This window comes from Ambystoma mexicanum, chromosome 3p, assembly GCF_040938575.1.
Source record: "Ambystoma mexicanum isolate Mex_15411 chromosome 3p, UKY_AmexF1_1, whole genome shotgun sequence".
NCBI lineage: Eukaryota > Metazoa > Chordata > Amphibia > Caudata > Ambystomatidae > Ambystoma > Ambystoma mexicanum.
In genome coordinates, this window is record NC_090925.1 from 195,678,011 (window position 1) to 195,704,834 (window position 26,824).

Genomic DNA, 26,824 nt, shown 5'->3' on the forward strand with positions numbered 1-26,824 from the left:
GATCTGCTGCTAAGGAAGGATTTAATCTAGGTGTTGGCTTGGTCGGAAAAGTGAGCAGCAGATGACAAGTGTTTACATAGAATTTCATGATTCATTAAGTCAAATGCCGCTGACAGGTCAAGTAATAGGAGTAAGGCAGATTTGCCTTTGTCTTTCAGTATCTGAATTTGTGTCTTGAAGTTGATACGCGATGTGTCAGTTCCATGCCTTGGTCTAAATCATGACTGAGTCCTAGCAGATGGTTAGTTTCCAGGTACTGCTGTATCTGGAGGTAGGCTGCACGGTCCAGTATTTTTAACAGGAAAGGGACAGTTGTGATGGGTCTCTAATCGGAAGGGTTGTTAGGATCCAGAAAAGGTGTAGTGGGAGTACCCCAGCGTCTTTGATTGGTGGTTACGGTACTAGAGTCAAATGATGCATTGATGAATGAGGTAATGAAGGGGGCAAGTGCATCGGCTGCCTCTTTAATAAGCCTGGCTGGACAGATGTTGCCCTGACAATTGGAATGTTTAAGTTTAAGAATAATCATCTCTACTTCTTTAATAGAGAAAGGCTTGAAATTGAATTGTGGCATGTTAGATGGGGTGGGGCGAAACGGCAGGTCCTGTGGGATGGCATTATCAATGAGTTATTTTTTTTTCGTTTTTTTTTTTAGTTTTTATTTTGTTTAAAAGCAAGGTAATTTTATCTTGGAGAGCATTCAGTATATTGGTACACCATAAGGTGTCCTTAGTACAGGAATCGGGTATAGGGGCAGGAGATTAAAGTTCTTTCAGAATGGTAAATAATTCCTTAGTATTGGAATTGGCTTTAGCTATGCGATCATTGAAGTTGTCTTTTTTTGCCTGGATAATGGCTAGCTTGTAATTGTGAAGCTGCAGTGAAATTCTCTGTTGGACTCTGAAGGAGTTTTTCAATGTAGTTTCTGCTGTACGTTTCGCTTTCCTAAGAGTCTTAAGGTGAGACGTGAACCATTTGTTAATGTGGGCGCGGGGTTTGGATTTCTGCATTTTAAGGGGTGCTATAGTGTTCATAGCCTTGAAGATGGTTTTGTTGTTTAAGTTCACTAATTCTGATGGGTCAGAGTGCAAAGTACCAGGATGAGTAATTGGGCATAGTAAAGGTAATGCGTTCTCAATTGTGAGATTCCGTTTACTTCTCGTCATCATGGCTGGGGCTTGAGTGTGTGGAGTGAGGGGTGCTGTCTTGTCGATGGTGAACATGATTAGATGATGGTCAGTCCAGGCACATGGAATATTGGAAAGTACATTGATACTACAGTTAAGGTCTGCTAGCCAGTCTAGCATACTTCCTTTGTTGTGGGTCGGGTTATTTATGTGATGTGTGAAACCTAGCTCAGTGATGGTATCCTTAAGGGCAGAGGCCTTGGAATCTTTAAGATCGTGGAGGCCTAAATTAAAGTCTCCCAGAATAATAACTTGGGAATTGCTTTTGGTATTGGCGGACAAAAGGTGAGATGCATAATTTTCAAGGGTAGAGGTTGTGCCAGGGGCTTGGTAGATCAGGTGCATAGCGATAGTGGATGTGGCAGAGGTGGATAGTTTGGAAAGTAGTTCAGCGGATAGTAGATGCTGCTTATGGACCATTCTTAACTCTAGCGCTGTTTTGTAGATGAAAGCAATCCCTCCTCCCTTAGAGAGATTGGCATCTCTATCAGATCGTACTATAGTGTCGTTGTTGGGTATGCCCAGTGCTAAAGAAGGGCCTAATGTTGGATTTAGCCAGGTTTCTGTGATGGCAATGAAATCAAGGTTGTGGAGAGTTAAGATGTCAGCTATGTCCAAGGCATGTGCTTGGAGCGATCTGGCGCTGATGAGTCCTGCTTTTATAATGTTAGCATGGCTACAAGGTGATGGCATTTTTGAATTACCGTTAACACGTTTTATGGGACTTGGGGTGGGGTGAGGTTGTTATTGGGAGTGGTAGCTGTAGTGTTGTCTTTGAGAGCCTGTGTGTATTGGTGTGGAGATCTCGAACCAAGTCTGAGTTTTCTCAGTGGTGTAGAGCATGAGTTGGTCAGGCTCGGTAAGGGGGAGCATACAACTAATTGGCATGTCTTGGGTGTGGTGTCAATTGGATGCCGTAATGTGTGGACATTTGGAGGCAGTGTTGTGTGGCTCAACCTTAGTGGCATGGGACTGTACTATTTTAGGTTTAGGGTCAATGTAGTCCATGTATTTTGTCTGAGTTTACATTTGCAAATTACTAATTGCAAAAATAGAAATGTTATTAGGAGTAAACTATTAAGGGTGTCCAATAATGTAAAATAATGAACTAGTTAACCAATAAGCATAGGATTACTTTTAATGCATCACAGCACACATGGAATTTAACGTACATATTGGAAATGCCCTCAGCCATGCTACAACCTGTTTAAATTGACTTTTGAGACTGGGTAGTTAATTGGCTTGCTTGGCATCGGTGCAACAGTGCCACCCACTGACCCGTCACAATATGGTGCTAGCTGAGGTCTTGGAAGGGTCAGGCAGGTCCCAGTGCATAGGTGACCTCTAGTGGCAATTCCCATTATGACTTTCTTTGAGGTCATGGGTGTGTTTCTTTCCTTTTTGTTTTCTAGTCCAGATTAACGGTTTTATATTCCAGACTGCACACCATTGTGCACCCCATTCTTGAGCCTCTTAACCTCTTTCTTTTTCTCTCTCTCTCTAAGATCCGCTCTCTGTGTCTCCTGCGCAGTGGGCTGAGGAGTACCTGGAGCAGTCGGAGGAGAAGCTCTGGCTGGGGGAAGCGGAGGATCAGGCGGCTCAGAAGTGGTAAGTCTGTGACCCTCTGATAATCATTTTTGGTCCTTAATGCAAATTCCAAAGTTTGCTGAAGAGTAAAACGAAATGCTTCTTCCAATCCACTATCACCAGAGCTCAATCCCAAAGAGCTGAACTCTTCACAATATACCACCAAATCACCAACCATGAAACAGCCACCCCACTCCTACCCAAGACTTGGCTGACCATATAGCTCTAGCTTTCTAAGTGAACATTAGAAGCAAGTGCACTATAGCATATTTCAACCTTAACCCTTTGACAACCCCACTGCTTAACCCCCAGCATCGGTCCACCTACAAACAAAGCCTTCATGCCTACCTCAACGTGGGCAATAGAAAAGATAATAATGAACCTGAAGGCACCCACCACTCAAACCGACCCTTACCCAGCCTCCATAATCAAAGAAAATAGATCAATACTAGCCCCCCACATTTCACAACTCTGCAATGCCTCATTCTCAACTAGCTCAACGACGACCAGGACAGTCACCCCGTTGATGACCACTGTAAGGGAGGAGTTTCATTTCTGATTATTTTTTTTCTTTTTTTTTTTTTCTTTTTATTAGCATATTTATAGTTTGCATTTAAACTTTTTTATGCTATTTACTAAAAGAAAACTAGCTTCCATTGAATTGCTGGCAAAATGAAATATGTAAAATCCGATAAAGTATGTAGGGTCGGGGTGAGGAGGAGGGAAAAAAAATGGAGGGAAAAAAAATGGAGAAAATAAATAAATAAAAACCCCATACCCCTTCCCAAAAGTCTGATAAAAGGTCCAGTCTTCATCAGTTTTTTTCCTCTCGTCTCAATAGGTCTCTTCCTTTCATCTTTTTCCACCGTCAGTCTCTCAAAGATTTTTTTGACGAAGGCCAACAAGGCTAGAATCTGTGTTTCTCCTCCCTTGACACAAGTTAACCCAAATTGAGTGGGGGGAGGTTGTTGAATTCTGAAACAAATGTCCCAAGTACGTTGTTCTTAAGTCCTTCAGTGACTCGCATTCAGTAGTTAGATGTTCAAGGGTTTCAAGCGTATCCTTGCAGAGCCGGCACGTGTCATTTTGCATTGAGGCTACTTTACGTCTCTCAAGAACTTCATTTGTTGCAAGCAGGTTAAAGCGGAAACCTCATGAAATCTTGTCTCAAAGTGGGAGAGGGGAACTTTGTCAAGTATCTTGGAACTTGGCCTCGTTTCCTAGTATCTTTCATTATCCCTCCACCACTTTTTCATGCTCCGAATCCGTTCACCTGTGTCTATCCAGTCCTGGTCGTAAAGTTTCTTCTTGACGTGGTCAGGATTTTTCAATAGAAGCCCTTCACTCGATGCTAGACTTTTTAGTATCTCCACACATGTAGATCTCCATTCAGTTAGAGACTTCTCACTTTTTGAGTAAATGGCCTTACGTAGGACTTTGTACCCTCCTTCGCCTGGTGGTTGTAAACATTTCCTCAACAGTGACCGTGATCTCCAGACCATGATGGTGTACAGTGACACCATTCCCATTTCTCTCCTGATTCCTTCTACGGGAGGGAACTTGGCATATTCACCACACGTCGCCAAAATGCTCCCTCAACCTGCCGCCACAGAGAGCCTGCAAGTTGTAGCTGAGTTTCAGAGCCATACGTCAAAATGGGAGTCACCTTCAGTTTATAGAAGTTGAGGATGGGTAGTAGGGTAAATTTGACATATTTACGATTGATTATTCTAGCCAGGGTTGCTAAATTCTTAGCTTTTGACTTCACGGCCATTACCCCACATGAGTCTACCATAGTTCACTGTTAACCCCAAATACTGCATTGATGTAACCTCGGATATTTTTACCCCTTGGAGACTCCAGCTTCTTTTCGTTCTGCGGGTTCTATTTGCTTCTCCTATGACCATGATTTTGGATTTCTTAGGGTTGATGGTTAATGAGTTGACACCCACGTATTTAGACAAGGCATTCAGCTGTCTCTGCAGACCCACTTCAGTTTGGTCCATGATTAGGTCGTCATCAGCATAGAGTAGTCTTCCTACTGGAATGCCTGCAATCCTTGGGCAGAAGCATCTCACATCTTCAAAAGCCTCCTCAATGTCGGATATGTAGAGGTTAAATATGGCTGGTGCCAGTCTGCAGCCCTGTCTTATCCCCGATGATGATCCAATTTCACTCGACAGAGTTCCTGTCCTATCCAATCGTATTCTTAATGTTGTTCCAGAGTGCAGGAGTTCCAGGGCTTCCCTCAGATCTATCGGACAGCCCCTTTTTATTGAGTCGGATGCATGGGCCAAGTCTATGGACGCTATGTAGGTCTTATTTTGCTTAGTTGCTTTTGCCCTGCATTTCAACAAGTTTATCAGGAAAAGGTTTAGGGCAGTTCCCGTCCCTTTTTTCAACCCGGATTGCCATCGGTGGTGTGATTGTTGGGACCATGTGTTCAAATGTTTCAGGAGTATTGCTGAGAACCGCTTTCCTACCACGTCCAAAAGGGCGATCGGTCTGTATTTGACAGGGTCAGACCTGTCGCCCTTTTTGTAAATCGGGACCACGATTGACTTGGTCCAAGAGATGGGTATTTTCTTTTTTGATTTAATTTCCTGAAACAGAGACAGCATGAAGTCGGCCCAGTGCTCTGGATGTTGCTTCAGAATAGCATTTGTTAGGCCGTCAGGGCCCGCCGCCCTTGATGCGCTTGCTTTTTTTATTAGGGTAAGTATCTCCTCCCTATCGAATTCAAAAGTCCAAGGTAAGTTGGAGAGTGTAACCTTTTCGTGTCCTTCCCCCAACCTGTTGGAGAACAAACCCGCAAAGTGTTTCTCCCATGTTGACGATGGTATTGAGTTTTCAAGGATCGAATCTTGTGGAACCGTTGTAGAGTTCAGCAGCTTCCAGATCTCGACTGTGTTCTTATTGGCCATCAGGCCCAACATTCTCTCCCCGTCTGCCTGCAAAAGCTGATATTGGTGCATTTTCAACCAGTTTTTGAGTGATTGTTTCTCTTTTCTCAACTTTTCTCTTACATCAGGCAGCACACCTTTTTTAAGTTGCATAGATAGTTTTTTTAATAGGTTTTTTCTTTTCATAAATATCCTTGTTGAAGACGTGTTTCCTTGTAAACACACTTTTTAAACCTTTTCCGACTTTAGCCTGAAAGATTTTTAAGGCTAATGGGTAATGGAGTGGTAGTATGGTGTTGCCAGAGGCGTCCCTGCTTTTGCCATTAAACAAGGACGTAGTTAGTTTACTGAGGTCAGTAGAAGAGATTCCTAACCAGTTAAGACCCGGTGTGACCTCAATGTTGGCAGTATTGAGTGAGTGGAAAAGCTGCCCAACTGTATCTTCGGCATGGCTTCCCACCATCTCCAACAGATTATGGTCACTGTTGTTACATGATATCACTTCTAAGTGACTCATCTGGCCAAAAAGAGTCTCTGATGTGAAAACATAGTCTAGGATCTTGGTATGGGGACCTCTTTTTCAGGTTGCTTTAGGTGGAATGTCACCCCTTATATTGCCATTGATCAAGTTTGTTTCTTTTTTGTAGATCTTCGCTCCAACTTATACCCCTTAATATCTTCGAAGTGGCAGCTCTTGATGGATTAGTTATCAATTCGTTCCTAGATTCAAAACATTCCATATTCAAGTCCCCAGATACCAAGACCTCAATGTTGTTGTAGGTTATTTTAATTTCGTCGATGTAATTCATAACCGTCTCGAAGATTTGCTGCAAGTGATGATGCAGGATTCCAATAGATGTTACATATCAGGAGGTGCCAGGTGTGTTGATTGTACCTTTTTACCAGCAACACAAACTGAATCAGTGGCGTAGGGTTCTGTACGCAGAGCTTGGGCCAGCCGTTTGTTCTTTTACATGCTGCAATCAGTCCTGCCATGGGTCGTCCGATGTTCCCTTTTACAGCGGGGTTCAGGAATACTTTGTATCCTTCCAGGGATGGTTCCTCATTCAGCCAAGTCTCCTGGAGGCACAATATATCATATCTCGATTACGAGTTCCCCGTCCCCAAATAAGTGTGTGAATCCTCTGGTGTTCCAGGAACAGATGGTCAAGTTCTGGAAGAGGGCAGTTTCTGAGAGCTTTTGGCATTATGACTTCCTGGCCAGTGTGCCCGCAAGCCAGCTCCAATCTTCTCTTGGGCTACCCGGGCGTGTCGCTCTGGGCTGTTTTAAACAGCGGCAGTTCGCATCCCAGATCGTCTGGTCCTGCCCAGCGTGGGGCTTGTCTGTCTCCTATTGCATGCTTCTTACTCAATAGTTCCTTAGGATGAGCCTCCTTGCCTCTCAGGCTTGTAGACTCCACATATACCGGTCTGGAAGGGGGATGGCGATCCTCTTCGGGTGTAAATGTTGATGTGGGAAACATTGTTTCTCTTTCTTTTAACCAAAATCCCATAGTGAGGAGTCTGTGGCCTTCTTTAATGAAAGTATCTTTAGTTCTGTGGTCCGACATTTAGATCAGGGCTCTATCTAAGCGCTTGTCTTCTGGGAATTCAATTAACAGTATGTCCCTCGATTGTATTTTCTTACATTCCTCAATTGACCCAATGAGTCTCATAATGTTGGTTCTGTTGAGGGTCAGGTTGTCTTTGAAATTTAAGACCCTTTCTAACAAAAAACAAGAGGGAGACCTGTTATCACAATTGTCAACCATCCTAGTTATTCTGATATTGTCTTTTTCTTGTGCGACAGATCTTCCAGTCGGTCTTTGAGCCGCCTCCTTCCTTTCCAGGTTGCCGTATCTGTTCCGATTCCAGATTTTGTACTCTTCCATTACCAATTGCTCTGGGTCAGGGTCGTCCGTTATGGTTTTATCTTGATTCTCATTTGACTGACCACTAGTGCCTGGAGTTTTTCGACTAGTTATGTTTGCTGTTTCAACAATTCTACAGTCTTTTGAGAATCTGACCTTTAGAGTCTTTTTCGTGATGGACCCTTGTTTGTTATTTTGCTCCGGTTCCTCAGCCTGTTCTCCATCCTCCTGGTCGGAGAGTTTAGAGTCAGGTTCTCCGTTCTGTGACTGATTTTCTGGCCCGATTGAGCATATTGACTCTGAGTCATCAGAATAAGTAGACCAGTTTAGTAAGTCTGCCTTGATGTCATCGTGCTGCCCCTGAGCATTGGGTAATTGTGTTCGTTTTTTGAGCGTCCACGTCTGAGATCTCTTTCGCACTTTCATTGGCCGTAGGCTTCTTTGACCCTCTAACAAACATCTCTGGAGTTTCAGGTCTCTGAATGTTTCGAATAGTAATGCTTGCGTTTAATCTTGTCCCCTTTTTAATGGGCACTACCGTTCCCCCATTTTTCTTCATATTAATTTGTGGCTTAGCTGGCTGTATCTTAGCCGGTATCTTTTTTGTCAGTACTTTTTTTGCTTGCTCAAGTTTTTTCCGGAAAGCTAGTCTCTGACTGTGGGGAATCTGCCTTTTTTTACTAACCCTTTGTCGCCCTCACCCAATTTATCGAAGATGTGGAAGATCTTCGGGGGCGAGTGGGGTTCATTTGTTGTTTATTTTTTTCAACCGGGGCTACCAACACAGTGTTTCGGGCCTCTTCAGACAAAGGTTAACATAGAGTTTGACTTGTTCATTTAGCCTCTGTATCTGCGATAACTATAGTTACAAGGGGCATTGACTCTGTGAGTGTCGATACAGTTGTGTGTTTTCCCTGATTTGTTAGGTCTCAATTTCTCCTACCCAAGGCCCTTTCTTGTTGAGGCCACCCATATTCAGGGACTCTCCTCCCAACGGATGTTGTGGGTGTGTAAGTGAAAAAGAATCTTTCTGATCTTCTTCTCTCTTTGTCTTGAATTACGGGCTCCAGAATACTCTTCAAGATGTTAGTAGCTTGTTCCTCGTTTTTATCCATTTTTGTTTGGATAGCCGTAATGAATCCTTCTACAAAGATCATTTTGGTGCGCAACATTGCAATCACTGTGGTTTGCTCTTATCTGATCGTTTTGAGTTTCAATCCGCGTCATAGAAGGTGCCATGGTTAGAGAAAAGGCTGCTATTAATTTAGGATCAATTGTACTTTGACTGTTCGATTTGTCTTTATTTTGCTCGACCTGAGAAGCTATTAAATCCTTCAGTAGGTCCTCGTCGAGGGAGTAAGGTGTTGCTTTGTCCAAGTCAGTCCTTTGTCGTTTGTTTGCAGGTTTTATCGTTGTTGGTATTGAGCATAATATTGCCTGCTGTGTGTCACCTATTTTTGCGCCTGCTGAGGCACGTTGTTTTGCACTAGGATCCGTAGTCACTGGTTCCTTCCACTTCATATCAGGAGCCGACAGGCCACCGGAGCATCCAGTGGCAAGCTGAACCCTTAAGTGTAGCTCTTTGTCCAAAACAGCCACCCACTCCATTATGGTGTCTGCCCCTAGGAGTGTTTCTGGCAGAATACCTTTGGTCCCGGGAGCCAGACGAGGCGAGAGTTCTCTGTCCTTTCCGCCTCTTTCTGAGGGCTTTAGGCCGTTGTCCTTAGTGTTCAAGGTGCTTTTAGCATGGCCCCAGTCCCATCCTTGTTTGTCATCTTTCCTATAGTAGTGGAAACGCTGGTTCCCTTTCAACAGGAAGGGCGTGATTCCCACAGGGTCTCCAGGTAGTTCCCAGAGTATCTTGGGCTGGGCGGTTGTAAAGTTGGTGTTTGGCATTTGTGCTAAATGTATATGAGGAGGTTAATGTAGCTCCCCTATATTCCTCCTGGGTGTCTTGACATGGTTTGGCAGTCTCTCCTACTTTATAATTTTCTGTCACTTCTGCGAGTGGGGGAGGTATAGGATTACTCTTACTAATGTTAAGGCTTGCTGGTGTTTTAGCCTCCCCCAAATTAAGTCCATTGTTGTCTGCCGTGGGGTCATGGCCAGTGACGCTCTTTTCCTCACCTGGAGATACAGTGAGGTCAATGTCGATTGGTAGCTCCATTGCTGCCTCTGGTATATGTTCCACATGTGCCCTCCCTTCCTTTTGGAGGCAATTTTCATGTGTCAGTGTTTTCTTGGTTATTACCACTGTAGGGGTCAAGTGCGCTCCAGACTGGAGGCCACCTGAATGCTGTCGGTGGGGGGGTTGTGGGGTTTGAGGCATGCTACCTTCATCCTCCATGTTAGCTGTAATATTGGCTGTACTACCCCCGACCCCCCAACATTCCACAATACAATGTGGTTGTCCTCAGAAATGGATTCAGCCATAGCAATCACAAGGTCTGAGTCGTTCTCCATGCGTGTCCGAGGCGTATGTGAGACTTGGGGACCTGGGGTTACAAACAGGAACCAGCAAAGTGTAAAGATTGGCATGCACTCACGGTAAAAAAAAAAAGTTTTACACTAAATTCGAATTAGGCCAACAAAAGCACATCTTCTCCACTCCACCAACCTTGTTATCAGTTTAAGGCTAGTTCTGGAGCTGATTTTGCAGTGTGCAATGTTCGGATACTCAAAAGATTGGGCCTGTCTCTCTTGGGTAAAGTCGGGATCAAAGGCACTCTGCCCACAGTCTCCTTTCCACACTCAGTGAGATGGTAATAAGGCTTAAGTGTGGGATCCCAGTTACGGGTTGCGTAGAAACTACCAAAGTGTGGCTTTGATATGGTTTTTTGTGTCCGAAAGAGAATGCAGGGATGTCAACGTTTTTGTACTTTAATAAATAACTCGTCATCCGCTCCACACCTCGGAGCAGTGACAAGTGACTAGAGAAGAATGTCTGCGAAAATTAAAAATGGAAATCACTCGTCTTTAGCCACTCAAACCAGAGGTAAAATAGAGGTGAGACACGTGAGATATATATTTTATTTATGTAAAAAAGTCAATGAACAGCGGGACGTGAAGCGGGTGGGTCAAAGGTCAAGGGAGCCACAGTCCTCACCCACGCGGTCACCACTCTGAAGCGCTTCCTCTGTACCAGGTGTACCAAGCGCTATACAATATGTGCTATATTCAACCCAGCAAGTACTTTGCGTGCTTCTCTGAGTAGGCAGGCACACACTTCTGCTTCTGCTTACCCAACGGCGGAGCGTGGAGAGGACTCCTGATACCGGCACTAATCACTGAGCGCCGTCGAGGATCGGATCAGGAACGCAGCCTGATCCTGCTATGTCCGTGTCCGGTCCAGCACCAGCCGAAATTTCTTTAGAGGAAAGATCCTAGTAACGTGTCAAGCTGCACTGAAGGAAAGCAAACAGTCGCTTCAGACACGATTGTAGAGACGATGCTTGCAGCAGTCCTCGGTACCATGTGGAACTGTCCTTTCTGATTCCCTTTAACCTTAGAGACCCCCAGCTCTTTTGCTGGACTCGGGGCTTTTTAATTTTTACTCCTGAGTGATAGGGGCTTTCCCCCCCACGCCCTCATTTGTTTTTCTGACTATGTTTGGTTTCTTACTGTTTAATGGAGTCTGGGAAACTCCATAGGCATCTGCTTTCTGCATTGTGACACACAACACCTTGTGCAGTTCCACTGAGAAGTCCCCTGGACTTCTCTAAATGTTTAAATGCATTTTCTTGGGTGAACTACTGTTCCCAAGAATAGCTGGAGAACTTTTCTCTTACTTACCTTTTCTTTTGTGGGTCCTGCACACACCACCCTATGTGGAGTGCTGGGGGTTAGGGGGGTTACAAAGCAACTCCTTATCCCAGGTCTTGTGTAACTTTTTGTTGCACTAACTTGAATGGCTGGTGGCAGTGGTTTCTTTTTTACTACTTTTGTGCAATGTATCTGCAGGCTGATTTCTCAGCTGCAGTACAGTACCAAAGGGTGACCACTTTCCCAAAATTGCCCCAGTCTTCTTTTTTCACCATTTCTTGTCGGTTCTTTCTCGGCTTTTACCGTTTGAATCATGGTCGAGTCCTTTGTGCATTTTTCCTTTGGTGGGTTTCAGCCCTGAAGCCCACCCAGGCTCCAGCGTGTCTTGTAAGGGAGGGCCCCGAAACTTCCCTGTCCTTTGTCTCTAGATGTGCCTGAGTGAAACCAGTTCTAATTGGCTGGCTGGCGGAGAGGACAGCCACCCTACTGGGTGATTGACAGCCTCAGGGCTGTGACTGAATGGGAACTTGCTTAAAAGGTGAGGTTTTGGGACTAGAGGCAGAGTCAACTACTGGAGGACAACATCCAACGAAGACGTGAATAGTCCAGCAGCCTCCTGGACAGCGAAGTTCCCAGTGAAGCCCTGCAGCTGTGCTGACCCTGTTTACGTTTCAATAGGGAAGACCCGCAAGGGACGACTTCTTCCCTTGGGCTGGTGGGACCAACGAGCCTTGAGACCAGCTTCGATTTGGCGCAACCCCCCTACTTGCTTTGACTTTTCAAGGCTGCAGAATCCCAATGCCCGTGGACCTCTCACCATCATAGAGTGCATTGTCTTTGGAAGTGGGAATCCAGCCACAACTTTGCGGGCATCCAGGGGACCCTACAGAAGCATGACATCTTCATCCAGAGTCCCCTCACCAGAGTCCAGGACCGAGGGATTAAGTAACTTCCAGCCGGAGCTGTTCATTATTCTTTTGCGCTGAGAAAAAAGCAGCAATACTCCAAAAAGCTGCTGAATCAAGGAGAACCGATTTGTTGCAAAGCCCCTCTCTCGAGTGCTGCCTAAGAATCCCACCAGACTTCCTCCGTTCTTCACCAGCACCAAGGACCAGGAACAAGGGTCTGCTTCACTGCAACGGGAAGGCATCCAGCTGGAACCAATTCTTCAATTCTCAGGTACTGTGGGGCTTGGGGTACATTTACCTTTTGCCATTGGTAATGCTCCCTAGCTTGGGGAGTACTATTTTAAACCCTTTTGAGTGACCTCCATTCACCTACACTGGCCTTCCAGCTTGTGCTTCTTCAAGGTGGCTCTTCTTGAGCTTCTGTGATTTTCTACGAACTACTGACTATTTTAAAACATTTTCTAAGAAGAGAGCATCAGAACCTTTAACTGTCTAATTGGCTTTGGCTGTCCTGGCTCCCCCCTTAAGGCTCACCTTCTCAACCTCTTCGCTTTGGCAGTGATTGGTCCCTTACAGGTTTTAATTGTTGAACACTATTATTGCTGGGATAAAAGACTGCCTACATCCCTCTGGGAGAATCTAACTGTTTTACTGCTTACCAGGTATGTTCTGATCTGACTAACTTTTCCCTCCTTGAAACTCAATATTGTAATGGTGATCACACATATGTGCTAATACTGACCTCAAATAACCTCGCTCTGTGTGCTGGAATATGTTTAGCATAAGGAAACTTTACTCGCTTACTTTATTGCTCTTGTTGAACTGAATCCTAACTTTTATATTATTGTTACTATTAGTTGCTGCTTTTTAAAGATTGTCTAATTATCCTTGTGTGTATATATAAATAAATATTTATACTATAACTTTAAGCGTGTAAGAGTTTACTTATGTTTTTGTTTATTGTGTTTATATAGCGCTTTACGCCAAAGCGCTTTACATTATAACAACAAGAATACAATAACACAACAAGAATACAATAACAGTAGAAGCAATTACAAAATATGAGTCGAACCAGTAATTCAGCAACTATAACAATTTGCCAGTGAAGATAAATGAGGGAAGAGGGGAAGGAAGTGGGGAACAGGAAGTGAAATAAGCTGAAGACGAGAGAGGGGACTTAAGAGGAAATGAGGCAGGGGGAGAGAGGTAAGATGAGGAGGATAAAAAAGGGGGTGGGGGATACCTGTATTTACTGATTTCATTGTACAGCTCTACAGCTCACATTACCCCCTCTTAAGATGAGCCTGGCTGCTCAGTCACTCTACCAACTTGTGTAGTACAGGCCTATATTAAAAGGTGGGTTACCTAATACCAAGAGTTAAGTATTATAAAGTCCCCAACCACTTTGGCGACATGTGTGCCGTCAGGGAAAACGAGTCTTCCTTCAGTGACAAAGAGTTTGTCAACGACTGTCCCCTTCACGCCGACCGCCTTGTCTAGGGTCTCTCTGCCTCGTAGACCCCCGTTGTAGGTCCGGACCATGACTCCACCAACGGCTGCACCTATTCTTACTCTGCAGGTGTTTGCCAGATGTCGACGAGCCCTGTCTGGGGGTTGTCGATGTCACCCCCAGACGAGATTGTCTCCTTCCACTCCATCTCGATGGCGGCCAACCTCTTGAATCTGGTGACAGAAGAGAAGAAAAAGGAAGCCTTCCTTTTTCAAGGTCGAGAGTGCACAAAGAAGACCATTGTGTTGGTCCCGTTGTTGGAGGACATTTGGGAAGATGGATAGCAGTCATGAAGGCTTTAAACACCACGCCAGCGAAGTGTGAAAGGCTGGAGAAGTAGTACTGGGCCATGGATTCGGCCCCTAGGTGTCTCAGATCCCAACTTTCTCCAGACACGCTGGTGTCTGCGGCTGCCAGAAAACAGTCATCAAACTCCTCATTGTTATGGTGCCTCCTGACCAGAAAGGCAAGAAACTTGATGCAGCTGTAAAGGTCATCATTACCACAGCAGCCTCCACCATCAGGGCTGCCAAGGCCCTCGACATCCTGTCTAGGTATGACAGGGAGCTGTGGTACAAGCCATCAATACCGACACAGAACCTTCTCTGGGGACCCTGCACCAGGTCAGCCAAGCTGTATTTGTACACGTTTGTTATGGTCGGCAGTGTTGGAATAATAATTACATATAATTATTTATTGTGACATGAAAAAGCCAATATTAACCTTCTTGTGTCTACATTTTATGTAGAACCCAAAGCACACGATAGGATCTTGGTAATCCAAAAGGCTGCACATGCACTATGCACATTATTCAAATATCATGTCTGACCTGTAGCCTATTATGGCGAGCGTTAGCAGGGAAGCGTCTGCCACGTATAGATAGACATGTCCATCAGGGAAGCGAAGGCCCAGGAGTCGATGTGCGGGGACGAGTGGATTACAGGAGCGACAGCAGCCTGCTCGCAAGTGGAGCTCTTGCTGTGTCTACCTTCACTTCACCAAACATTTGCTTTCTCTACCTCTTCACAGGCAATGCATGTGGTTAAGGTTAGCAAAGGGTTAGGGTTGGTGCCAAGGGGCAGCAGGGGGGTGGAATATGGGTTAACAAACGGGCGATTTCTTCAACAACATACCATACTTAATACCTAGGAAGTTCTTTACCAAACTCGACAGTATGTGCAGGGACTTCCTATGGCACGGCACTCGCAACCGAGTGGCACTGTGGAAGCTGCAAAACTTTTACGATAGAGGAGGGATCAAATTACCACATTTTGAGGCCTATTATGTAGCGAGCCAATTGCAATATGTTACACAGTGGCTCTCTGATGAGGAATCTCCCGAGTCTAGGTTGGTTGGGACAGATTGCACCCCGTTTTATTTGAAGGAGATCATCTGGGTCCCTAGACAGGACTTAAATCTTCGCCCTGGCATGCTGTTACTTGGGTGGAGAATGTGGCGCAGAGCATGTCGGCTACTGGAAAGCCTGGACCTGTGTTCGCCACAAGTGCCACTGGTCGCCTTGACTGCGGGGGATAGCCAACTTAGGAAAATGATCAGAATATACTGGGAATCGGTTGGGTTGGCCACGTTAGGAGATATATGGCAGGATGGGGCCATCAAGGATTTTGCAGACCTAGAAGAGGAGACTGGGTTACATGGGGGCCAATACGTTACATACCTCAGGTTGGTACGGATTATCCGAAAATCTTGGCCTGAGACGGTGTTAGCGGAGGATCCGGACGCCCTGATTGACACGATATATGATATATCAGAGGGCGGACACGAGATTTCCAGATTGTATGAGGTGGTGATGTCCCGGGTGGGAAAGGACCTGATGGATTTGAGACTAGAATGGGAAACGGAGGTGGGGACTCAGATGACCGATGGAATGTGGGAACGGGCTATGGGATATCATAAAAAAGTGTCCAGAAATGCTAGATTACAGCAAATCCAACTATATATCACGCACAGAGCGTACATGACCCCCAAAAGGATAGCTAAGTTTGCGAACACAGGCAGACAAGCATGTCCGAAATGTAACGAGGAGGACGCGGACATGACGCATATGTTCTGGTCCTGCCCAGTAATCGAAGTCTTCTGGGGAGAAGTGTCACAGAAGTTAGCAGACAAAGGGGTCCCGATAAGCATTGACACGGCCTGGGCTTGCCTCCTAGGGGGGTTCCCCAGACCGAAGAACACCAGACATCTGGGGAAACTGAGAGACCTAGCGTATATACTCGCTAAGAGGAGGATAGCCATGAACTGGAAGCAATGCTACAAACCCAGGATAGAGATGTGGTGGAGGGATCTGCAAAAATGGGCGGAAGCTGAAACCATGGTCTGGCAAGAGGCATGCAGTAAATGCGGGGAGGAGGATGTGGGCAACCTAGTAGCCTGGAGGTTGTTAGTTACTTGTCTGTTTGGGATGCAATGGGAACCTACTGCCTCGGAGGAGGAAGACACCCGGCCACTCCAGGTCGATGCAGAACTACCCTGTTGATAAGCTCTTGGGGGGGAGGGGGGGAGTGCAGTGTTGTGTTTTCTTAAGTGTCAATTGTCCTATTGTACATAATGCCACAAGTTTGTTTTGTACTGTTTTCATTTAAAATAAAATAAAAATATATTTAAAAAAAAAAAAACAAACGGGCGTTACAGAGGTTCTCCCCCTTTTAAAGACTAAGTGAATGCCAGGGGAAGTCGAAGACAGGAGAAGTAAAGGTATGGACAAGTAAATGTGACTCAGTGAATGCAGGGGAAGAAAAGACATGCATCTGAATATTGCCATGGGAATATCTTAAGTGACTAGCATGTTGAGTGGGTTCCAATCAAAGCTGTTCAGTATAGGGAGGGGGGGGGGGGCATTCCTTACAGTGAAATTGGGCTCATTACGAGCTTGGCGATGATAGTAGTGTTTATACCACCAAATGGAATTATTCTAACTAGCAGTAGTAAGCCTGGCGTCTTTATAAGTTTACTGATACCGCCATTCCGTTTTTGATTGGTCTTCATTGGGGGAATTGCGGTATTATGTTTGGCAGTGATGGCATCAACATCCTAGTCGTGTGTGGTAACAACACCATGCACATGCAAACCCGGCGGATTGGTAATGTCTACTAACGAGCCCCTCTCTCGGCTATTCTGAGGGGCAGTGGAAGTCATTTCACACATTGTTCTTATGTTAATTTCTGACCTAGTGAAGAACATCAATTTATATCATTTCGTTCAGTTCGTTTTTCTTGTGTGAAACTAAAGCTTTTTGAGGTAACATGGCGGAGTTCCCAAAAAAATGTGTAAATGTAATATCGGGTGCTTTCCGTGAGACCCCATTAGTAAATTCATGTTTCACAAATGTCCTGGGTTATAGATTGTATTTGTTCACTCTGCTGCCAAATTAACTTTGATGCACGTACGTAAATGAAAGTTTCCTGGAGATCTGCACGCCGTGTTGTTCAACCTGTATGCAGTTGTCTGCAGCCTTCGACCTGGCTGTTTTGGATTGAAGAGGCTATGCATAAAATAGCGCTGTCCTGTAACGGAAACTAAAGGCTTGCATTGCTCTGCTCATGCTGCGCAGAGCGGGAGGTGAACTTCCAGTGTGGCCTCTTGGTGGCGCTGTGGCATATGCGACTTGGCCCAGAGGGCTTATTCTACTTTCATGCAAAGGTGCTATTCATTGGTCCTCCTTGTTTTCTTGTTCACAGTATTCTTTGGAGCAAAGTCCAGCCATCCATGTTGTAATCCTTTCTTGATTAGTACTCAATTGTATAACTTTCCAATCTTTCTTGATTAGTGTCCTATTGTAAAGTCGTCTAACATGAGGAATGTTACATTAATAATCAATTCTGTGAGAATTACTTGGTCTTTGGTATTCCAAATTGATGTTAATTGATTTTTAATCTCGGGAGTTCCAGAAATGAAATAATTTCATTTTGATTAGATATTGAATACAAAACAAGCACAAACCTCCAGAGGCAAATGGTGCCCAAGCACCCCATCGAGCGAGATTACGCGAGCCCAACTGGTCAACCCAGGATAGAGATGCCAACTAACCGATACCACTAACAATTTCCTCCCCTGCATACACCTCTCAAACTCCAAACCAAACACAACCACAAACCTCCAGCACAACAAACCGCACAAACTTCACCACACTGCAACAACAAAACAATAAACTCACATAGACTCGCACATCAGTACACGATGACTACCGGCCCACACCCCAGGCCCAGCCGACGTACCCACTGGGCGGAGGCTGCCAAGAGTACATCACTGCTCTCTTGCACTTTTCCAGCCTCCACCCACTAACTCACCTGCCCTCCCTCTTTCAGAGGCACCAGGGGACCATTCTGGTGGTGATAGTGCGCGGTACAAATGTCCTTAAACATTAACATTAACACAACATCCCTAAATGTGGCTTTCTGACATTCATACACCGATTATGTTAGTATGTGTGATAAAACCCTCCATATATGGTATAAAAGATGTTCTGCTTAACACCAAAAACATACATTTAAGACATACATGTGCAAAACTAGAAAACCTATAATCCCTCCTGAGGGGGCAGTGAAACAGCGGTCGAGGGCAATACTTGGGGCATAACAAGTAATGACCAGCCCTGCTGTAAACGCTGTTCTTAAAGGAGAAACCAGTTCATGCCGAATGTTTCCATTTACAAGCATTTTATTTTGTCAAAATGTAATAACTGAACTGGTGTATTTTGTTGTAGCCTAGTGCGAGTGTTGCGTGGTCGAGAATAGAATGTGTGGTGATTCAAGAGTTGCCAGTTGACTAATAAACTGTGGGGTGCCACAGACTTAATTTACCTCTGCGGCTTTGACTCTTTCTGTGGCGACATGCTCAGAAGGCGTCTCATAGGAGTAGGGTAGCTAGAAGTGCGCACAGGGATCCACCTGTGATTAGTGCGGCTGGCGTGACAGACACTGGCCAGCTTCCGGCGTCGTGAGGCAGTGGCCATTCCAACCTGTTTTCATTGCTTTGGGGGGGGCGCAGCGGAATTTGGGTGAACAAGCACAGGAGTCCGGCAAGACATGCGCAACCAGCCGGCAACACCAGAGGAAGGGAGGGTCCCAGCGCCGTAGGACGGCATGGTGACAATTTTGGGTTGCCGTAGCCATCAACAATCATCGCTACATGAAAAACTCCAACTTAATTGAACTCCTGGAGCTTAGCAAACGACACCCAACATTCATGGAAGAAGATGACCTGGACAAAAAAGTAGCCCTGCTGCATTCCTGGATTATAACTACTATAGACCACATCGCCAAAGAAAAACCCTTCACTCCTTCTCATAAACGGCAATGGCAAAATAGTTCACCCCACTACTTAGCACCATGAAATGGAAAAACCAAAGACTAGATCTCGATTGGAGAAAACAAAACGACGATGCGAACAAACTGAAATTCCTACAACACAACCGCGCATACGAAAAGAAAATGCAAAAAGCAAAGAGGAAACACTACGACATCCGAATCTTCGAAGCACCAAACACCGAAAAAGAACTCTTCAAAATCCTAAACGAAATCACAAACCCTCCGGGATGTAACACACCAACTCCGTCCACGAAACTATGCAATGACCTTGCAGACCACTTCAAAAACAATCACCAGCATCCAACAAACCATACAAAGCAGACTGCCTGATCGCACCACAATCCCCACCTACACCCAGGAGGAACACCCAAACAAACTATGAGGCTTTCCAGAAATATCAGTGGAGACATTCATCAAACTGGTCAATGAAAGCAATAACTCAGGGTCTCCCGAAGACCCCTGCCCACCAGATATATACCAATTGATTCTTAAACAAGGAACGCCCCTGCAATATCACAGGAATGTCCTCAACTTTTCCATCGCAACTGGGAAAGTGCCACAAGCCTTCAAAACTGCATACATCAGGCCACTACTCAAAGATACAGCGGGAAATGTAGAGGAACTCTCCAACTACAGACCCATCTCCAACATCCCGTACACAGCCAAACTGCTTGAAGCGTACATATACAAAACGACCCAAGACTTCATAGAAGAGCACGGCCTACTAGACCAGGCACAAGTTGGCTTCAGACCAATGAGAGGAACGGAATCAGCTCTACTCTCAATATGGGACAATCTAAAAATGAGCGCAGATCCGGACAACAGCACTGCCTTGATACACCTAGACCTATCCGCAGCATTCGACACAGTTAACCACGACACCCTCATAACGAGATTAGAAGGACTGGGAATAACAGACACCGCCTTACTATGGATCAAATCTTTCCTAACAAACAGAACAGAAACCGTATGGATGAAACCCTTCAAATCCAGCCCGAGAGATTCCACCTGTGGAGTACCACAAGGATCCTCCTTCTCCCCGCTACTTTTCAGCATCTACCTGTATCTACTTATCAGAATCATCAAAAGCCATGGCCTCACCTGCTACAACTACACCGACGATACGCAAATAATCTTCAAAATACAAGACAACCCGGAAATAAACTCAACGCTAGAATACTGCCTCCGCGATGTATTCCTCTGGATGAACTCCAACAGCCTCAAAATCAACCCAGGCAAAACATAAATAATGATCGTCACAAGAAATGGAGGAGAAAACCACTTCATCCCTTGGCCAAGGGAACTCGGGACAACCCAAGCACCCTCGCCGATTTGTAAAAAACCTGGGGGTCCTGATGGACAGTAATCTCATGCTAGAGCCACAAGTAAACGCCCTTCTCAAGAAAAGCTTCTTCCTCATGCGAGCAGCGAAGAGGATCCTACCATTCCTATCGTTCGCTAACAAAACAACGACAATCGCCCTAGTCATGTCCCGAGTAGACTACGCCAACAGCCTATACTTGGGCATGCCGGAGCGACTTTTAAAGAAACTACAACGATTCAAAACGCAGCAGCCAGACTACTTCTGAAACTATAGAAACACATTTTTGCAAGCACTCTGCGCATAAACACTAAGTAAAACTACTTGGTATAGTGATTTTTTAATCGACACTGAGGTAGCCTGACACGTGTTTCGGGCACTTGCCCTTCCACTGAGGCTACAAGTTAGTTTTGTTTTGTAAACCCAAAATAATGTATTACAAAAAAATTACACAAATTATGAAGACCCAAGGTTACAGGGCAAACAAGGGGTAAGCCATGGAACAGTTCAATAGTCATGCATGGCACAGCATTGCGAATTTTGCAATCCATAGTGTCAAAAGCCAAAGAATATATTGACAATTTAAAACCAAGTCAACAGTGCAAAAAAATGTCAGCGTAATTACAAGGGAAAAGGAAACAATTCATACCATTTGCGTGTTTGAAATCATCAAGTCAAAATGGAAGGGAGAAATGGAAAAGAATATTAAAATTCATTAGCCTGAAGGTTCTTGGTGGGCCATACATAAAGTAAGGACTAGTAGTAAATTAAAGTACATTTACCTGTAGTCAGATGTAGTTCAAAATTGAACTGGGAAAGAATGGAGTAAAGAGCCAATTTGGAACAATTCATAAAGTGGGCATCACTAATTAGAATTTAGCATGTTAACATTCCTACATAGTGTTCGCTGTCCACTTACCCTAATTGAAGGTAAGTGATTTGAGAGGGATTTCTCATGGGCTCCACTGAAAGTTGAATTTTATGAGCAGTATATTAGAATGTGCACTAAATTGCATAATAAGACCAATTAATCATGCGGGAGGGCAACTGCCAAAAAAGTACCTGTCATATGCAGTTGCAACAAGAAAATAAGGAAGCGTTTCCGCGTGTCTGCTTGAAGGGATGATTCAGAGAAAACGAGTGTGGCGCGTGCCCAGCGAGGAGGAAGAGGGAGGAAGGGGCAAGGAGGCAGTGCAATTAGAATCAGCTGCTTGTCTGGTTAGATAATTAAGACGCGCGTAGACCCTCGGAACTCAAGGGGTCTACAAGCAAGTGTAATGCTTACCAGCGTTTCCGCTGAGAAATGGATCTGGAGCCTGCCGGCCGCGGCTCGTGTTGCCATAGTTATAGGAGCCGCGTATGCAAGTCAACGTGCACGGCCTAACGTGTGGGAGTATGCGGCCGCCATCTTAGTGTGTGTGCGCCCCTGTAGGGGATAAGATTTACAAATTAATCTAGCTTAGCTAGCTAGGTGGTGAATTAGGAAGTAGAGAATGAAGTGGGAGAATTAGTTAGAATCAATTATATACTTGTGGCAGCACCAACTCCGTCATATAAGAGTGACGAAGATATAGTCAGCTAATTATTTGTGTCACATCAGTTGCGGTGAGGTTGGTAGTTATGACTAAAATGATAAGGGCCTTGAGAACCAAATTACCACCTCGTTGTGGTAATGAGACCTTGGCCATTCCAGGGAATCTGATTTCTGCTTTATCCATTTGGTGAGTTTGTTGGAGTAGTCACTCCACAGGGGACAGACACTGCCTGGCCACATCAGCAGAGTACAGGAGGTGTGGCGCGAGAGGACATTTCACAAGACAGTGCAGAGCAACTAAGGAAGTATCAACTGATGATGAGCCAGAAAAGTTCAAAGTACTGGTACCGGTGGCTAGAGAAAGGGTGTTGCTCCATGTCCATGTCCAAGGGGAGAGGAAGTATGGGCCATGGTGACAGTGAATGGTGCTGACATTGAAATTTATGGTAGACTCGGGGTCTCCATATACTATGATTTCCCCGTAGTTTGAAGAAACCTTCAAAAAGTCAGTGGAGGTACTTGGGCCCTGGGATTCATGACAGGAGGCATATGGACAGGTTCCCATCACAGTGTTGGGGTATGAGTGGGCCGACATCCAATTTAAAAGCAGACAGAATTTGACTGGTGTAAATTATTTTCAAGATGACATCCTGGTGTGGGGGTGTACGGAGGATGAGCATGACCGAATGGTGCATCAAGTGTTGAGAGTGCTACAAGTGAAGGGGTTGACTGTGCAAATGTCCGAAGTGCCAATTGAAGGTGCGTTGCGCAACATATTTGGGCCACACCATTGCTGGGCATAGAATCTGGCCCAAAAAGAGTTTGGTTGAGGTACTCACGGGTGCATCTGTTCCGGCAACAAAGGAACAGCTAAGGTCCTTTGTGGGTCTGACTGAATTCTGTGAAATTCATCCCAGGATTTGCGGAGAAGACGGTTCACATGAGGGAGTTACTCAAAAACCATGTGCAGTTTGTGTGGACGGAAGAGTGTCAGAGAGCTTGAGAATGTGAGGATGTCTGTCGATGAAGCTCTGTCATTATCAATGTTTGATGTCAAAGGGAAGACTGTTTTGACTGTTGATGCTAGTGAAGTGGGCCTCTGGGCTGTTTTGTCGCATTGAGGGATGGGGAGTACAAGCCTGTGGGGTTTGCATCCAGGATTTAGCGGGACCCGGCGACCAAGGTGCTGGCTGTGTACTGAGCATCCAAACCTTTTCGGACACTCTTGGGGTTTGCCCTTTGTGGTGCGGTAGAGGAGGTCCCAAATAAATGAAGCGAAATGAAGGTTGCCTAAGTACAGTCCCGGAAGAAACCAAAAAGGTCTTAATGGAAGACGAATGGTGACCTCACAAGGACCCAGACTGACTTGCAGATAGAAGAAATGATGATCCAAGAATGATGCAAAGAGATGAAACGCCATGAATAAGGATACCGTGAACCTAAAGTGAAAGGACGATGTCGAAATGCAAAGAAGTTTAAAGCTGTAAGCAAGATGAAGACATTCGACCAGTTTACACCTGTAAATATGCTTGGAACCGCAAGAAAGCTAAGAAAACAGTGTGGCTTGCTACGATTATTAGAAGAATAGTGCGGCAAGCACCATTATACATAATCTACCTCAAAATGAAGCACAGTATTATAAGTGTATATTTACTTTCCACAAGAAGCAGAATCAACCCAGGTTACTAAAGGCCAAATGAGAAAGTTTAATATTTAGCAAAACGAGAAGAGACGGCTGAAACGAAACTCTGCAGAGGCAACTCGTGCCAGGAAAGCCAAGGTCAAACTAATAGAAGAAGCGAACAGTAGCTACATTTAATTGAAACTAAGAACAGAATATCCTGCCTCTGAAAGGTCGAGATAAGAAGAAGTAGGCAGGTGGCGGGCTAAATGAGAATCAACTACACAAATTGAGAGAAAAGCGACAAATTCACAGTGTAGGAATTACGTGCCCAGCTGAGCAAGAAGAAGCAAGGGTTCTCACCTAGGCTTGGCACCTGACCTGGCAGAGATATCAGAACTTTTCCAGACAGAAGATGCAGTCTTGAGGCCAACCACAGTGAACTAATTGACACATGGATACTAAAGTGATGATTGATTGTAACCATAATCAGAGAAAGGCCGGGTAACTAAGGTGCACCACGCACCTGGCCGACCATTCTTCGTGCTGCCAAGCGAAGTGGAAAAGTATGCATGGGGTTGGTGCCAACCCAATCACAATTGACCAAATAATCTAGGGTCCTATAGTTAGTAGAATCAATGAGACGTTGTACTTTTAGTGATGTCTACAGTAGCCATTTTTGACGGAAGGGCTTAGACGCCCACCTGACAGTGTTTACCCAATTCCCTCACTCCGTTATATAGTACCTATAGTAAACTATAGTAAAGTTACCTTTTCCTAACCAATAGAATTGCATGTTAACTTTTGAGTGTTACACGTCAATGATGATGAGTTTTGAGTATAAATGTTACAACTTGTATGAAGTTTGTTGGAGTTTGACGTGAGAAGGACTATTGCATCACTGCTGATATCCATAACGTCCTGTTTTCTGTACTTGTCATTAAACGGACTCCCTTTGCCAAACCATTGAGTTGTCATTATTGATTGGTGTGGGAGTAATGAATCTGCACCCCCATCCATCTCAAGGGTGCAGCTATCTCGTCTTATAGTACTTCTGAGCAAACCTCAGCTCTATGGGCCGGCCGGGGGTCTCGTAGTACACTGCGTACTGATCACAAACCGTTGGTGCATGTGCTTACAACCAAAGGGTTGGGTTCGGTTTCCCCTAGGATTGCGCGTTGGATGGTCAGGTTGCTGGATTACAATTTTGAAGTAGAGTATGTTCCGGGGCAGATGAACACTATGGCGGATTGTCTATCTCTGTTGCCAGGACCTGATATGGAGGCAGAGAGTTTAAAGAGTGAGGTGTGCATCCAAGTTGCATGTGTCATACCAGAGATAGATGAGGAATGGAGAATGGAGAAGGGAGAGTATTAGGTATCCCGAGTTGGTAGAGATCAGAAGGGGTCTGAGAGAGGAGTGTTTTGCCATGAAGGACTCTTAAGTGGGCAAGAAGTACGCACCAGTTGCCAATGAACTTGTGGAGAGCTCTGGCGGTGTGACGAGAGGGGACAGGTTGATGCCCCCAGTCAGCGTGCACAGCAGGCTTGTGGCTTTAGCCCATGCAGGACATTTGGGGCGTACTTTGACGAAAAGGACGTTGAGGGAATGTTACTGGTGGCCTGTGATGGACAGCAACGTGGAGAGGACAGTCGGGGATTGCGTCTTGTGCGCCGTCAGGTTATCAGGTCGCAGCTAGTGCATCCAGTGGTGATTCTGGACAAAGTGTGGCGCTGTGTGGCGTTGGTCATAATGGGACCTTTTGATGTGCTTGGCGAAGGGGACAGATTCATTTTTGTTTTGATCGATTACAAATCCAGGTGGATTGAATTTGCTTCTGTGCAATCAGTTACGACCAGTTCGGTGCTGACGTTTCTTAAGGAACTATTAGACTGAGAGGGTTCACCAGACTGCTTAGTCACCGACAACTGTGTGCAGTTAGTATCACCGGAGATGATGGAATTTTTGAAGGAGAGGGGCATACAACACCATAGAACGGCCTTTTACAACCCAAGGGCTAATGGGTTGGTAGAGCATGCCAACAGATTTGTGAAGGGAGCGATTCAATTGGCATTGGCCAATGGTTTGGATTGGCAGTGTTTTGACTGATGCTGTTGCGCATAGAGGCTCCCAATATGTTGACTCAATGTGCACCTTTTGAACTCATGAGGAGCAGGTGAGCTAATGGTAGGTTGGTATGGGAGGGGGTGCACAGTCCGTGTTAGGTAAGCTTTTGTAAAGTCCAACTGGTGTGGGACTTCACAAGACTCATCTCTTGGTTTTAGGGGCCCAACTGTTATAGGACTGTACTACACAAGTCTGTAGAGTGGCTGAGCAGCCAGGCTCATTTTGGAACGGGTAATGTGAGCTGTAGAGCAGTACAATGAAATCAGTAAACACAATGATCCAAGGAAACACGTGCACACTTTTATTTACGTATGCACAAGGTCATTTAATTACAAGCAGCAACTACTAATAAGATTCAATGGAAGAGAGAATAAAGTTATTTCAGAAACAATAATGCAGGCGAGTCATTTCTTTCTATACTGTACATGTCCAGCACATGCAGTGATTTCAATAAAGGTCAGTATCTTCACTAAAATATCACTTTTACAATATTGAGTTTGGGAGGGAAAGTGTTAGTTTGAACACTTTTTAGCAACTGTTACAACAGGATTTGTCCCAGAGGGATGAAGGTAGTCTACTTTTCCCAGCAATAAGAGTGTTACACAATTAAAACATTTGGGGGATCACAAGCACTGCCAAAGCTAATAGGGTTCAGAAGGAGACCAGGACAGCCAAATCAATAGGACTGTTCCAGTTCTGATGCAGATCTTCTTAGAAAAAGTTAGTAAAGCAGTCGGTAGTTCATTTAAGAAACCCAGGAGCACAAGGAGAGCCTACCTGATAGAGCACAAGCTGTTTGGCCTGCACATGGAAGTTGAGGTCAACTCCAAAGGATTGCAAATAGCACTTCCCAAGCTAGGAAGCACAGAAAATGGCAAAAGGTGATGAAACCCCAAGCCCCACAGTACCTTAGAAATGAAGCTGTTCCATCTGACTTACTTCTGATGCAGTGATGCAGACCCTTCTACCTGCTCCTTGGCCGTGGTGACAAAAGGGAAGGACTTCTGGTGGCTTCTGCGACAGCACTCTGGAGAGGGGCTTGGCAGCAATGGATTCCACTTGATTCAGCAGCTCTTTGTGGTTTGGGCGCCTTTTTCTTGGTACCAAGGAGGAACGAATATCCCTGGTTAGATTTTCCTCAGTCACTCGGTCCTGTACTCTGG

At 45.1% G+C, this 26,824-nt stretch overlaps 1 protein-coding gene across 2 annotated transcripts in view; it reads left to right on the forward strand.

Moving 5' to 3' along the window:
- The window catches only part of PEX5 (peroxisomal biogenesis factor 5), a 349,012-nt gene that overhangs the window by 215,516 nt on the left and 106,672 nt on the right, over window positions 1-26,824 (forward strand). For both annotated transcript variants that reach the window (XM_069650617.1, XM_069650618.1), the window contains exon 6: window positions 2,693-2,795. In XM_069650617.1, coding sequence (XP_069506718.1) covers window positions 2,693-2,795 — 103 coding nt within the window. The remainder of the gene's footprint in view (window positions 1-2,692; window positions 2,796-26,824) is intronic.